This window comes from Myiozetetes cayanensis, unplaced genomic scaffold, assembly GCF_022539395.1.
Source record: "Myiozetetes cayanensis isolate MyiCay16 unplaced genomic scaffold, myiCay2020 scf14, whole genome shotgun sequence".
Lineage (NCBI taxonomy): Eukaryota > Metazoa > Chordata > Aves > Passeriformes > Tyrannidae > Myiozetetes > Myiozetetes cayanensis.
The window spans coordinates 13,786,382-13,802,908 of NW_026087048.1; the positions used below are offsets into that span (position 1 = coordinate 13,786,382).

General features: G+C 40.9%; 1 protein-coding gene across 1 annotated transcript in view; it reads right to left on the bottom strand.

The window, feature by feature from the left end:
* The window catches only part of AGBL1 (AGBL carboxypeptidase 1), a 251,982-nt gene that overhangs the window by 189,624 nt on the left and 45,831 nt on the right, over window positions 1–16,527 (bottom strand). The window contains exons 12-16 of the mRNA XM_050309740.1: window positions 16,033–16,116; window positions 14,905–14,997; window positions 14,387–14,535; window positions 11,025–11,112; window positions 3,120–3,264 (exon numbers count right to left, since the gene is read on the bottom strand). Of these exons, the coding sequence (XP_050165697.1) occupies window positions 3,120–3,264; window positions 11,025–11,112; window positions 14,387–14,535; window positions 14,905–14,997; window positions 16,033–16,116 (559 nt within the window). The remainder of the gene's footprint in view (window positions 1–3,119; window positions 3,265–11,024; window positions 11,113–14,386; window positions 14,536–14,904; window positions 14,998–16,032; window positions 16,117–16,527) is intronic.

The window sequence follows — 16,527 nt, forward strand, 5'->3', positions numbered from 1 at the left end:
CTCACCATTTTTGAGCATTTATAGAACTGATTGGTTAGCTGTCAAGCACATGCCAGTGAAACTCAGTGACAACTCCATATCAGAGGCAGCCAAAAAGTTTACATCCAAACAACATTTTGTACAATCGGTAGTGGTAAATTTGAAGAGCGTCTCTCCGAGAAGTTGTTTGAAAAGGAGATTTTTCTCCCCACCCCCAAAGTTTATGACAGTTTTAAACAATTCTTAAGTCCAACAGCTCCTTGAGAAATTTGAGAAAAAGAACTGGCAGCTTGGAAGAAAAAGACTTTCTGGAACAAATTCTGATCGCCTCATTAGACAAACAGCCACTTGTCACCCACACACCAGATGATGTGTAGTTCTCTGTTTACACTGTAATTGCAAGTGGCAAGATGAGTGTAAGTAATGCCATTGCAGGGTGTTGCTAAGTGTTGTGGAACACCAGTTGTCTCTCAGTTGGTAGAAACAGGGATAGTGTACTAGGCACACTTGTCCCAACAATACTTTAACTAAAACACATCAATTCACTGAATGACCCTTACACAGTAACTTATTGTCTGTACAGCTCAGGGCTAAATTTTAACTGACATTTATGGGACAAGACATTCCTGTTCCTCCAACCTTAGAACTCACCGTCTTTCAGACTGCTTTCCCAGTGTTGAAATAGAGCCATGTAAACATAGAAGTGAAATTTACAGTCATCTATGTTATAAAACAATTAAAATACTTCTCAATAAAGTAAATTTAATTATTAAATGCATATAACAATCTCACATAGATACAGAGAACTCAATATAATCATTTACTTATTTTTCTGGTACCCAGTGAAACTTAATTGGACATAGCTGCCACTGAGATTTCAGCTAGATATCCAAACAATTAACACTGTGATGTAAAAATAGATAAATTACTGTTCATAAAAGAAATGTAATTACTAATGTACAAGAAGTAATGAACTGCAGAGTGCGTCCAGTTCAAATAGGATTCTGCACTCTATTTCCTGCAAATATGCCTGTAATTATTAAAAATATATGATATTTAAAAACATTTTCAAATTACTAACTCCATATACAAGTTTATCTTCTTTCCCAAAGCACTATGTGTTTAATTGAGCCCTTGGGTTCATAATCATTTTTAATTTATTATTGATATGTAAAACCAACACACTTCACCAGTGGACAAATGCTTTAAAATGCAATCTACTGATGCACAAACCTGATTTGTTTCATTTACTGTGGAAATTAAAGTAAAATGGAAATGTGTATATTGCATCACTCAACATTTTAAATTAGCCCAAGCAAAGAAGCTATTTAGAATTATTAGAGGCAATGATTTTGCTTTGGCTAAAGAGTTGGACATGACAATCTATCATTCTTTCCTGACCATAATTTCCATTTACCCAACTTTATGGTCCTTATTGGGTCTGAGTTAATTTAAACTTTTCCTGGGGCAAATTCCCTTTAACTTCAATGAGCTTTTTATTTGAAGAGACAGTGAAATATTTAAAGACCTGGTCCTGCAAGTGTAGGAATAACATCTTTCTCATGTCTATTCTATTCATTCGGGAGCAGGTGAGATATTCAGGGATTCCCAGAGTGCACGAGCTCTCCAAGTCTCTCTTGCTGTGTGCCAGCAGAAGATAGAAATCACTAACAGTAAAATAATCATGAGGCACTGCTTTTACGTGAAACAAGCATGATGGTGAATAAGCCCACCCAATTCTTTGGTATTGTATTTGTTTCCCCATCTCAGACTGTAGATATTTGTGCCTTCAAGGCTACAGGTCAAACCCCACTACTGGAGCGTACACTCTTCCTCGTGGACTTCGAGGAGTAACCGGTACCCATAAACCTGATAAGAAGTGAGCTGACAGACGTGTTTTGGACTGTGAAGGCTTGGCTGGCCTTCTCCCAGATATTGGAAGCAGTTTCTTTGAGCATCTATAATGGGATGCAAAGCAGTTGATGAGAGACTTGTTTGAGTGGGAATTAATCTAAGCCTAACTCTGCTGGCATGCCAAGCAGGGTGCTGGGTACGTGGGGGAGGACACTGTCCCTGTGAAAGCACAGTCTCTAATATCTGGGTAGGCAAACCAACCCCATAACGAAAAATAGAGTGAGCTTCAACTCCACCAGCCCACACCAGCTTTTACTGCCCAAAAGAAAATGTATTCATAATGGAAACTGAGGGGAGAAGGAAGGGGAACTGATCTACTGGAACTATGTGGTCTTCTTTTCAGTGACACCTTCCTCATCTTTAACAAAAGAGCACAGCTAATCCCAGGACTATTCATTTCCCTTCCTTCATCCTACCTTCCTTTCAGACTTTGGCATCCAATTATAGAGGAAGGACATTGAATGCCTTTCCCAGAAAATTCCCTTACCATCTACCCCTGGCCAGAAAAGGCCCTAGAAAACAAAACCTTCTCCAGGAAGCAAATTTGGTACAACTCAATAATTCAATTTATGCTTTAGAGTTGTATTCTTTTAGTTTCTGTACTGACAGCAGTGGTGGGAGTGTCACAAATGCCTGCTGAAACTCCAGCTGGCAGAGGAAAAAGTTGGTAAAGCATCAGGTGAGGTCCAGCACTGTGGTATTGTTGGGTGCAGCTCTGAAAGCTCAGTTGTTACCCCCTGCCAGGAGGATCATGCAGCACATCTGAGTTGCCACTAGCTTTAGCCCCCTGCTTCCCACCCCTCCAGGAGGAGGATCCTGCAACCTCAAGCGAATGGAGACACCTTTGGTTTGCATTATGACTGGTATAAGCACTAATGGTTTGTAATCCACATTTTCCTAGCCAGAAATTTCTCCTATGGCATTGTGGGCTTTAGAACTGACAGGGACTGCAGCTGTAAACAAGACAACGACACCATCATGATCATAGAGTGGTTTTGGTTGGGAGGGATCCTAAAGAGCACCCAGTTCCAACCCCTCCTGCCACGGTCAGGGGAACCTTCCACTAGACCAGGTTACTCAAAACCCCATCCAACCTTGCCTTGAAGATTACCAGAGATGAAGAAGTGTGAAAACAATCCTCTGTCTCATCTCAAAATCTACACATACCCAAGCAGCTCCAACCTGTTAGGACCATTATCTTATCTAGGTGGACATGTCAGTATTACCATCATTGTGGAGTAGGTATAGGGGTAATGGTAGGCCAGGTAACAGACATCATCTTTATGAGGGAACTTGATGCTGAAGGTGAGTGTGTAGTAGAACTTTCCTCTCATGCCTCCTGCTGCAGCTGCCCTGCAGTGGTAGTGGTTTCTGGAAGAAAAGAAAGAGGAAGAAAGTAAATATTTTTCACTTCTAGATGCACATTTGGAGCAGCCACAAGAGAACTAAGCATTCAGAGAAGCATCCACGCTGAAAGAAGTTTCATTTCATGCTGTAGGATGGGCTCCAAACTCAACCAGTCATTGTACAAAAGGCTCCCTAGAAGTACAATAAATCCAGTCCCAGTAATGAGCAGGTGCAGCCTGCATGACGGAAGGTTAGAGAAACCACAGGTCCACTGGACAGAGATCCAAACAGGGTCACCATGGTGAGTAGCACAAATCAGGTAGTACACCAGCTTCAGGGTGTCCTGGGATTTGCAACAGGACTCAAAGACCAGCAGGGAGTGAAGAGGCAGAACTGCATGAGGCAGTACAGAGCACTGCCAGTCACATACTGCTGATGGATGGGAGCAGTCTCACAGGGAAATAACAGTTTGCTTCATTTTGTGAAGATGCAAATAAAGAAGCAGCCAGCTAATACTAGCTCATATAGCACAATCCAGACATATTTAAACTAATGCATTCAGCTAACACTGCCGTATTTCTTCAGATACCCAAATTATCTTGCTTAGAGATGCAGGTTCCTATTCACAGCTCTGAACAATGCCATGTGAAAATATTCTGTGAAAAGCCTGGAGATTTAGAAAATATGAATACCCTACCAAACCAACCATTCAGTTCCACCACAGGAAGAAAAGTGATATTCCAGACACAAAAATAAATAATAAATAAGACCTACCTAAAAATATTCCAGATACCATCAAAGGCACTTTGTTGAGTAGGAAGAGGAGGAGAGCAGGTTTGGGTAGAGACTGAGCATGAAGGAGAAATGACCTCAAAGATTTGCAGGTTGTGAGCTACCCAAAAAAAATCCTCTATTTTGGATCCCTCCTTTTTGAAAACTTGAGCCTCTCCCTCTCAGGGAGCAGTGAGGATCAATTGCTCCCTAAGAGATGAGGAGCTGAGCTTGCTGTGGAAGCCAAAAGAGCTCACCAGGCAGGGTCAGCTCCCACAGTACCTGAGCAGGGCATGCCTGGGAACAGCAGATGGGTTCAACTACTGGTTCAACCACACATCCAGACCATCAGACAAATCTGTGGTAGTGAGGCAAGTCTGGGCCAAGCCATAAAGTCAGTCCCAGTGTCAGGGTACAGATCATCAGCCTTGATGATCTGGCAAAGCAGGGACACCAAAGCAGCGCTCTGTGTGAGGTTGGTCAGCATCATCAAGGTCTAACAGGTGGTGCACAGGTCCTTGACAGTGCCTTCAATAAAACTACAAAATCTTATAGCAAGCTTCTCAGTCTACTTTCAGGACCAGATCTCTTCCAGGAAACTTACTCTGATGAAGAGATGACTTCAGGCTGAGGAAGAAAGTTTTCTTTCAGCAGAGATGAAGAGACAAATCATGTACTTTAGGGAGAAGTCTCACAGCAAATTGCATCCATAAGTACATTTCAAACAATATTTTTCCCACATTGCACCAATTATGCTGTTGCTGAACCTTCTGATTCTGAAGGACTGTGAGGTTTCTTTGACAAATGTTATCATCAATGTTGCATTAAAATGCAAAATAGAAGAGGCAACCAAAAGATGCAATTTCAGCTCCTGAATTTTACAATACTAGTTTATTTTGCTGCCCGTCATTTTTATTCAAAAGGGAGGAGAGAAAAGATAATTATTCTTGTCAAATTCTCTGAAATAATCAGCTCTTTTTCATAAGGGAGACACAATACAATGCTGCTGGGTTTTCACCTGAATTCAACAGTCAGGAACACGTGGGGTGAGTGATACTGACTGGATCAATAGATAGTGCAGGAACACTGAGTCACAGTGGTAAACTAAAAGGCCTATGATTTTATTCTCAGCTGAACTCTTAACTCCAACATTTCCTTTGCAAATAAACCACCTTAATATTGGACAAAGAGACTCAGAGGGGGAAAAAAATGCAATGAACCCACAAATACAGAAACATCTACTTAGGTAATATATGTGTATTTTGATAGATCAAGAGTTATTGTCTAGTCTTTTTTTAAACTCAGAACAATGACATTTAATATAGTTCCTGTTAATTTTGACAATGAAGGATAATAAAGAACTGTTTCTTGTTTAGTGCAGAAGGGAAGTGTGCATCTCCATAGCTTTTATTATACTCAGTGCTACTTGGAAGATTAGATGACCTTATTTCTAAAGAACTGTCACAAAGTGCTGAGTTCTTCCAAGTCCTCACCTCCAAGTTCACACTGGGAGGAAGCAGGTTTTTGCAGGCAGATACTGCCTAAATACCTTACATACACAATATTCCCAGATGTGGTGCTCCAATAAAGGCTTCTCCCTTCATAGTCTGTAATTCTGCAGCCAAGTGTCTCTCTTGCCTAAAATGGCCACTTAACCCAGAGGTTTTGCAGCACCAGACACCTCTGACCTTGATGCTACACTGATAGTCAATGGTCCTTGCTCTGACTGCTCAGATGACACAATCCCGTGGGTACTGATGCACAGCATCCTCACAGCACTGCTTAGCAGTACATTTCATTCTTGTTCTGAGTATCTCTGCTGTTCTACCTAACTACCCACCCAGAAAAGACACCTCCAGGGTTTTGAATCACTTCTTGACACCTGCTTCTAGTCTGTAGCAAACTATCTGGCAGCAATAGGAAGTTTACAGGTGGCTTTGGGAGGCTTCAACATTCTTCACTCATGCATTAAAAAGAAAAAAACCCTGTGTATAAGCAGTGTAAATGATCATGTACTTTTACTGCATATAATCTGGTCTCCTCACAATCCATTATACAGAGCAGCAGCTCTGAATACTTTTAAAAGAAACCTAAAAAAATAGCATTTTTCCTCTTTGCCTCCCTCTCCTCCTACTGCTGTCAAGGCAAAATGGCTCTATTGCTTCCTTTTTCCTCCACCAGACTGATGTTTTTTTGGTTCCTCACCACTTTTTCATCGCAACACCCTACAATATCAGCATGGAGCCTAAAGCAAAAAGCAAGGAAAAGAGAAGGAAAAAAGACCCTGGCAGCATCTGCTTCCCCACTACATTATTTGTCTTCTCTTTCAAAAAAATGTTGGAAGTCTCTCATGCTGTCTAGAAACTAACACACTGATTATTGGAAAACAAAAATAAGGCCAAAGTGTAGTTTTCTCAATGAGCATGCAAGCTGTATCTACTGTGCCTTTCAGTCACTTTGTAATAGTGAAATCACTTTTCTTGCTATTCTCCTTCAGAAAAAATGTACAGGTAGTATGTTTCCAGCATAGCTGTGATGAAAAGTTAATTAATAATAATTACAATGCTACTTATCACTTACTCTGCACAATAATTTTTAGTGCTTAAAGGATCTTTGCAAACATTATCTAATTAAAACATGCTTCCCATTTATCTGTTTCCATTCTTTGGGTGGCAGATAAGTGACTTTAATTTTCCACACTTTACAGATGGGAAAACAGAGACAGACAGGTTAAGCAACTTGGACAAAGACGCAGGCAGGAAAGGAGATGAATTATAACTGAGGAATTCAAAAGCACTAAACTATTCAGGAACAGTATCTCTTGGCCATCTCTTCTTTATACTTCCAATCTGCAGCATTTAGCATAGTAAAAAGCGCTGTTGGGTGATGGAATATGGCATTTATCAGCTTAGACTACAATGGCCAAAGAAAGTATCAGTATTCTAGCTTTCTGGCCATTTCTAAACAAGCTGCTTTGAAAATGTTTGTCACTTCTAACCTGCTGATGCATTCCCTTGGTACAAAATACTTCCCACCTGGGGTTTGGTGTCCTTTATTTTACATCTCCTGACCTTATTACATCTTAAGTGTGACTATTAAGTGCAATAAGCCCTAGTAACACCATTGTTCATACAATAAAAAGCAGTATTTTAGCATTCAGTGGGCATAGCTGTTATTTTGAAGTCTGCTGCACTGGAAACTGGAAAATGCACAACAGAAGTTCCTTTTCAGGGGCCAAATCCAGGTTGAGGCATTTTTGTTGTCAGGAGTTCAGGCAGAATCCCAGTGGAATTATAATATTCTCACAGCCATCTTGCTGTTAAGGTGTTCAGTCATACTGCAAAGGCCAGGTGCTCTCAAAATGAGACTGATGGCTCAGCCCTCTCACAGATCTCATTAGAGCTGAGAGGTGACCTGCTAATGTTATGATGATTATTTCATCTAATGTGATTATAAAGATGCTGAAAAGAGAAGACCTAGTTCTGACACCATTATGATCACTAAACAGCCAAATTTTTAGTGGTGAGACGAGAACAAAACCCTCCATGTACCTCATTACCATCCATGAACTGACTATTGTCTGAAAAAGCTGGAGGTTAGATAATGTGCTTAGAATGAGCCACGAAACCAAAAGGCACAAGCACATTGTCACCAATTCAGCATTCAGCTGCCATTGTTCCTTAAATACTTCGCCAGAAAGGAATATTATTCAGTGCATAAAAGCTGCCAAGACAGCAAGAGAATTAGATGATCTTGTAGTAACTGCAACTGTTTATCATGGGTGTATCCTGTCACATCACAGAGAGGCAATAAAATAGAGCAGAAGTGTCACTCAGCTTCTATTTGACAAGAGCTCTGCTCATATTCTCCATAACATAAAAACTCTTGTGAGACGTATGAGAAAGGTACACGATGACACATCTGTGCCACAACATTCATCTTTATGAGTGAACTACCCCATCTTCAGGGAAGATGGATGCCAAAGAGAAGCCAATCTGCTTCACCCAGACATCTCACCAATGAGCCCTTCCTCCCACTGTCCTTCAATTCAGAGGTGTCTCTCAGTGAAGGCCCTGCTGCAAAAGCAATTCAGGGCATCTTTGAGTTCCTTTGTATTTTTTAAGTAAATCACTCTTTTCCTATATCTATGAATAACTCCTGGTTTATGAATAACTCCTTGTAAAATAATTAGATGAGGTTCCCATCAAAATGTTCACTCACACCCCAGGACACCTGTGAACAGGGAGAATGGAAATGAAGTGAGCTTGTTCCCCAAAACACTGTCAGCGTGATATTTCTATAGCAATCCCATTTCTTCCTCATCTGAGAAACCCCAAACACCCTATCTTCACATTCCCTCACCCATACAACTCTTCATGACAGAGAATCTCTTTTATAAATACTGAAATAAAAACATTAGAGTTTCAATAGAGGTGAAAGTGCATGTATATGCGTGTATGCATATTCTTGTACATAAAAAAATACGTGAAAACTTGGACAAACAATGAGAGACAACAAAAGTAGAGTTATCCTAGATGATTATATTGACATATAATTTAATGCACAGCTAGAAAACACAGAATATTCCAAATCAATAAAATTATTCTCTCATATATTTGGAACAAGAATCTAATTACAGGCTTAATTGTACAATCATGGTTTAATCTTGGAAGTCAGCTGCTGTTTAATCACTGCACAATAGCTGCCTTGTTAATGACATAGGAAGCCACAGCTCTGGTATTCAGTGTGTAAAGTCTGCACAACCAACAACAGCTCATACTCAGAGCAGCCAGAAATTACAGGCATGTAAAGGGAAGCCACTGCACCACCCTATATTAGTTTTTGAGATAGAAAAGGTTAAGATTAGGTGAAGGAAGGTTAGTGAAGAATATCTGAAACAAAATAGCTACTCAAATTGCTACAGACAGACGCCAGGTTGAGAGGGGATAACCTGAACCTTCAGCCTATCCTCCTGCCAAAAAAAAAAAAAAAAAAAACACAACAACAACAAAAAAAAAACCACAAAAAACCACCACACCAAACACTCAAAAAAGAAACCAAAAAAGATTGCCACAGAGATTGAGACAGCTTGGAATTTTTTTGGTGTCAACACAAGTTTGAGACTGCTACTTCTGGAAGGCAGTCCATTGTCTTTGTTTGGGTTTATTGTCTCATCAAACCCACTTGTGAACACAACCACCTCTGAAACTAACACAAATACAATTTCTAAAAAAGAGAAATCCCATTGTTTCACAGTAGTTTCCAAAGCAGCCTCACCACAAGAATTAATTAAGAAAGAAGTACCACTTAGAACATCAAAAAAGTTCAGCTTTTTCCTGAGCCCCACTTACCACGCCAGACATTTATGACCATTAATTCTGTTAACACCTTTCTGTTTTCTTGTATTTCCATGTCTGCAGTCACCAGGTGGCCCAAACTCTGAACTTCAACAGCAAGGTATTAGCGGCAAGAACCAGAATTTTGGCTTGTTTATACAGTTCCTGATGCAGCACTTACAGCATTCTGAGAGACTAAGAAACTGTAGTGGTGCAAACTTGTGAACAGAAATCATGGTAGAAAAAATTAATTAGAAGAACAAAAGAAAAAGGGAAAACATATTGCTCAAGCATTCTCAGACCCATCTTTTGGGTCATGACAGGTACAGCAAGGACAAAATAATTAATTAACATCAAATGTTGCAGTGTTTGATGTGAACTTCACCCATAATGCTCTAACTGTTCATCTTCAACATACAACCTCTTTTTTCCAGTGTAGGTCTTCCTGCTTGCACTGCCCCAGGCTACATCATTCCCAGACATCCCACTCACAGGCATTTAACCAAATACATTTACTCATACCTGTAATTTTCCTACTTGTTCTATTCTGTCCCCCAGCCTTCAACTCTGCACATATTTTCTAATCCAAAACATACCAATTATGCTACTCCTGAAAACCATTTCCATCATCATTTTTAAAATAAATAACATAGTGGATAACATTCTGGAAGCCTTGAAGAAAATAAAACAGTTCATTCAACCTCTTGAAACACCAAGCTCTACACTGGTCTCCTTTGACTGTAATAAGCAGGATGAATCAGGGATCAGTTTTCTGCATGAAAATGAGAAACCTGAGTGAGAATGTCTCACATGAGTCAAGATCCAGCTCAGATACAAATTAAAGATGAGACTGATCAAGTGTTTTTCTTCTAAGGTTCTGGCACACTGGAAAAACATCCTGAAACAGGGAACTTGCATAAATATCATCACTGAGCTTGTGAGGACTCCTTTATGCCACTGTTGCCTTGCCCTCATAGAAAGACAAAACTTCCCATAGGATATAAGACTAATCCCTACTGTTCCTACTGTCAGGACAGGGTCTACATGGTGCCAGTCAGCATGGTCCACAGATCAATTTGCCTTCTAGGGTGCTTGGAAGAGAAGGGAAGGTCATGAAGATAATAAGGTGTAAATTCACAGACAAAGGTGTATTTGTATATGGTTATTTCTTCATATATGTTTACATAGGTGTATATAGTGCATGTACATATACACCCTTCCCTCACAACCCTGTGTATGTCTAACCTCTTCTTTATCTGCTCAGCTCTTACATCTCTTACAAAAGTCAGTGCGTGCAACAGAAGAACAATGATCCCATACAGCTCATTCCTTCATGGACAGAGGGAAAAGCCAACTTCCCTACTTTAGTGGGTTGACCTTCCTTCTGTTCCTGACTGCGTCAGCAACGTTTGAGCACTCCCCATTCCCTTTGCACCTCCTTCCTCCTAGGGAAGTGAATTCTGCACATGCCCTGTTTCTCCCCTGGCATCTAATATTGAGAGCTCACTGGGAGCTGTTTTCTGAAGGTGGAAACACACAACATATTGAGCCAGCATCAATTTAGAGACATTTGGTACACGGAGTACTGGTGGTGAGAGGTTCATGACATCAATACAGTAAACAGAAAGGAAGCAGTGGAGGAAGGAGGCACAAATTATTCAGCAAAAGCACACTTACTTGTAGTAGCAGATATCATGGCCTGCCCGAATCCAGCGAGCCCTGCCCTGGAGAGCTTCCTTCACTGAGTACATGACCGGTTGCATACCTAAACAAAAAAAAGATAGTTTCAATTGACATGACTTCCCTGGTTGGAAAAGACAGAAGTGGGAAGGGAAAGGCTAAACAAGAAGCCACAGTATTTTGCCTTGCTTTCTCTGCAGATAGTTTATGCAAAGTAAATACATTTCCAAAACCCTGTGCTTTCTTCTGATATAGCTATGTCTGTACAAAAAGCATCTCCAGAAGAAATGAGCTCAATGGAGTTTATTAAAAAATAAATTATCCTACTGTTTGCAAAGGAGGACTTCATTCTGTTTACAAACAGAGGAAAGGAAAGCAAAGAAAGAAAAGGAATCAAGGCATCTGCAAGATCAGTAATTTGGTTAGTCCAGTATTTTATGCTTGGCTGCACTAGTATTGAACTCTTAATCCTACCACAGCATTAGAGATCAATGGTGCATCCAATACCCTACCTTCAGAAAACAGTAAGGAAAACTAGAAGGCTTTAAACTTACTATTAGACCTCAACAACCCCTTTGTGTCATAAATGCTGATAACAGTAGCATCCATCTTTGTACCATATTACCCCAGAGGATGACTCCTTCCTGACCTCCAAAATTTTGTGCCCCGAGGTAGGAGGCTTTCTCTGATCTGAGTTGTGTATACATTACTCACGGCTCCATGAAGCCAGACCATCTGCAGGGAGTTCTTTGTATCAAATTCCTTTGCTGTTCACACCTGCCTGCTCTTTTACAGGCACAGTGAGGATGCTGCCCTCACAGCAGAGCTATCTGCACGTGGTGTCCCTGGTGAGGGGCTGGGGCTGCAGGGGTGGCTGCTGTCAGCCAGCTCCAGTGGACCCAGCACAGCCACAGCTGAGCCCAATGATGATTGCTGGCAGCACTTCTGTGAAAGAGTATTTAAGAAAGAGAAAAATGCCCTTTCAAGTATTTTTGCATGTTGATAAGTTATCCCCTGAGCCTTCTCTTGGCTGTTCTTGTGCTGGGAGGAGGTGATGCTTGAAAATCATTAATACTGATGACATATTTCCATAAGCAGCTATTCAGTTCTCTTCTTCCTTTGGGTTTCTGTGTTAAATTCTCCAACACTTTCAGAGCCAGGAAGTGTGTCAGCAGCAATGCCTTTCCAGCTCTTACTTGGCTGTGCTGTGGGGTGGCACTAACTCACCTACACCCAGGAGTAACCTCTCTATTGCTGCTTCCTGAATCACTGCCCTGAGTCACATACAAGAAACAATTGTGTTTGGTTCCAGGATATGGGCCAGAGCAAGTTTTGGGAGTCACAGGTCTGTCCAGATGCCCAGTTTATCAGACAAGAGATGTGGGGCTCAGAGTCTGCAGGGCTCTCAATGTCCCAAATGCCATCTCCCGCCCTTCCCTCTGAGTCCAAAGGACACAAACTGGAAACTACCTCAGAGCAGTGGTTGATACTAGTCTACCATCTCATTTTAATTAAAAAAAGTAAAATAAATCAGTTTTTCCTTCCCAATTTCCCTATGGAAATGTTCGATTTTAGAAAACAAACTGAAATCAGGCTTTAGATGAAATCCTGTTATTTCCCATGGTAAAGCAAGTTAGTGAAAATGAGAGAAGGAGAGAAGTGGAGGCTGCAACCCCTGACTTGCTTTGCTCCTGGCCACAACTATTTCATTAAATATCCTTTTTGCTGGTTTGAAAGTCACACAGTGCCATCTAACCAAGAGCAAAAGGGAAAAAACAAACAAGACAAGTAACCAGAAGTTGCCACCCAGGGCACTTTGCCACTACATCACAACTGGAGGCTTTTAGTGTGGGCATACACCCAGGACAAGTGCAGAGGGAATGTGGCAAATAAACAGCATCTCTTACCAACGATCTGTGTAAATGTTATGCATGTGCTGGGAGGGGTAGCAAGCCTCGCTCAGCCAAGCTAGAAGAGCTTCACTGCCCACTCAGAGCAGCAGAAGTAACCCACAGAAGATTTGTTTGATAGCCAATCCCATGTACAAGCCATCCAAAAGTGAGACAGGGCTTAGCCTCCCTCCTTACTCCAGATGGTATTTTCACATTTCTCTTCCAAATATATTTTTCATGGCATGCTTGAACATGTGAGTCATGTACAATTTCAGGTACACAAAATGAGATTATAAATGTTGACAACAGCCAAAGTAGCAGATAACAAACAACCTTCCACCAGTAATAGCCTGAATCTCTGACTGTGAAGATACCAGTGGCTGCATCAAGGGTTGTACTGAGGTTTACAGTAGGACATCAACATACTTCATTTTTAGGCTCCTACCAGACACACCACTCTGAACGGTTTGGTAATTCAGAGAAGTAGTATAAGATGACAAAAAGAAATAATTTTCAGTTGAGATCTATATGAATATTTGAACTTCAGCCCTCAGGGTTAAAGCGCAAATGCCTTATAATTCGTCATGCCACTCATCCAGCCAGTTTCACATATACGAGTGACGAGTGATTCCAGCTCTTAATGCTATTTGTTTTAGGTACATTGATCTTGAGAGAGTTGTCCCAGTGATGCTAAAAGATGTAGCCACAGGGCTTCAGAGGAATGCAAAGTCTGATATTATGGACTTATTAAACATTCTGAGTCAGGTCTTGAGCCGGTGTAAATTAACACAGCTCCATGGAAACAAATAAAAAACCCCAACCTATGCCAGCTAACTATTCAATCCAGTCTCCATGCAGAAGAAATAACTTCTCTTCTAAGATGAGTATTGAAAGCTGGGATTTGCCCTGCCTATTTCTGAGCAATGCTGCCTTCCTCCTGAACCATGGGCTATGACAGGAGCTCAAAGAGAGCAAGGAACAGAATTTTTTATCATCATTAATACCAATGGAAGTTTTATGAGGTCTGAAGTCAGAGATGTCTTTCTGGATAAACCCAAAGAAACATGAATATTTGTTTGAGGATTATCACATTTACTCAAATCTTAGAAGTACTTTCCAATCCTGTGCTGCTCATTCAGTTCCAACAGATTGGCTTTTTTCCCCACACCCCTCTCAACTCTAATGCCATTCTTCCTCAGTTCTGGTCTATAAACACAACAGTGACATTTTTTCCCCCACAAATCCCCTCCCAGGTCTCAATACTCAGTTTATTCCCCAGTCCTCCTGAGGATAGACAAAAGGTACTTTGACAAATCTGAAGTTACTTTTTCAGTGTATTTCAGGGCAGATAAGATTAAACTTACAGTATCCCTTATACTTATAGACATGGAAAGTTTAAAACCTTTATGGCATTAAAAAGATATTCCTGTGAACAGAAGGCTAACCCAATTCCCCAAGGACTCATACCATAATTAAACTGGCTATTGAACTTCTCACAATTGATAATGTTGAAGCGATAGGGAACTGCTAACTTCATGTCACGGACTTCGAAATAGAACCACTGGTGATGTTGGTTGCTGTTGACATCGGCATTCATAATTAAGTCATACTCAAACCTGTTTTAAAAAAATAGAAAAAATATTGGCCGTGAACACCCCACGTCTGCCAGTGAATGTGCTGACAACAGGTTATACAGTCAAATTCATTAATCTTTTCTGAACGTCAGAGAATAGCATTAAACTCACAAAGCCCAAAAACCTTTAAATATTCACACTGTATTAGTCTTGTCAAAACATTGTGAGCTCTGTTTTCTTACTCCTGTTGCTTTCATGACGGTTTAGGTGTTAGAAGGCACGATTAGCTCTGTGCCATGTAACCTGCTTCCCTGGCTGGCCCTTTCCAAACCCAGGAGAACACCCACCATTCCATCCTGCTGGTTGCAGCAGAAAGGCAGGCAGGGGCACATCTGCTCCAGGTGTACTTACTCACGCACTTGGATGGCTTTGCGAAGGTTTCCCGATTCAAACTTGGAGAAGAATGTCAGACAACCTGGAGCTTGAGCTGGGCTCGAGCGACTGCTGTAAAGCAAAATAAGGACACCTATAGCAGGCTGCTTCAAAGACAAGCTTTCCCCAGCACATTTTGTATGCTATAATAGGTTTTAATATTTTTTTTAATAAGCAGGAGGTGAGCTTTAATAAGAGAAGAGCAAATCCATAATCCTCCTATCTGATGCACCTTTCCTCTCTACTCTTGCTTGGTAATTCTAAATCACATCTTTCCTTTTCCCAATACTCCTTTTTGTCACAGTTCATGTTTGCTTTCTTTATTCCAACTACTTTCCCACTGGGCTATTAGTATTAATTTATTAATTGCAGAAGGCAGCTTTATACAATTACTACACATGCACTCTTTGCTCATCTATATAGTTTCCTTCTCCTATAGCTTAGAAATCTGTAAGTTAAACAACTTCACAATTTTCTCCTACCTTAAACTGTCCTTCACCTTTTTTCATCTAAAGAATGTTCTCCAATTCATTTATTCTTCCTCTGAATGCAACTTCATCATATTTGGGACCCTCTCAACTGCCCTGCGCTACACTTCAAAGACCACTATTGCTGACCACAGCTGAGCACTTAAAGTAGTTCCCAAGGCCAGATGTGTAGTTTTCAGAAGACTTTTGTGAGTGTCATACTTAAAAACAAGAGTACATCTACAGCCCATGACACTGGCTGTGCAGACACTCAGTGGGAAATGCTGCTTCAGGGTGCAGAGAAACTGGTATAATCCACAGCACCAGTCTGCATGTCTCTGTTCCAAATCACTACGTGCACTGCAGACATATCCAGGGACACCATACAGTCTCTTTGATGTATGGATTCTCTTGGTCTGTCTAAAAGTTTTGAGGCTCTCCTGCTCCAGTGACTTCCACAAGAAATCCTTTCCCTGGAGAACAAAGAACCTACTCCTCCTGGATATTTTCTCCCCTGGGACTTTATCTCCTGTGTTATTTCTTCTTTACCTCTATCAGAGCTGTACAAGTAAACTGAGCTCACCACCCAACCCAGCACTGACAGTGACCCTGGTTACAACACTCAGTTGAAGTTACCCACCTGGGCTCATCCAAATCAAACACAGTTCTGCCGATGACATCACCCGGTTGGATGAGGCGGCGAACATCATCTAGGACTTTCTCCCTAAGAGAAAGAAAGCAGTAAATTGTAATGACACTGATAAATCTCAATATAGTAGATTCTTCTAGAAGTAACATGAAGAATCTTCAGAAATTCTTTCCAAGGACTGGTGAGGAAGGAGTTCAATATGCTAATTCCAGGTGAACTTTTTCTTTTCCCGCCATGAGAATGCATCTGCTCCATTCCCATCAGGAGTTGCCTTTTGGGTTAAATACCTGATTCTGCAAAATTTCTATTCTCTATAGTATTGTGTCAATTTTGATTTATCCACAGTTCTTCCTAGTCAGTGCCCACCTCCCAAGTGGCCAGTCTTGCCCTGTGAGGAAATATCTGCCATAACTTATAAACCTACTAGTCTGACTCAAAGGTAATCTGGACTTTAAGTCGAGCTGATTTCTACTGTTTAAACAGAGT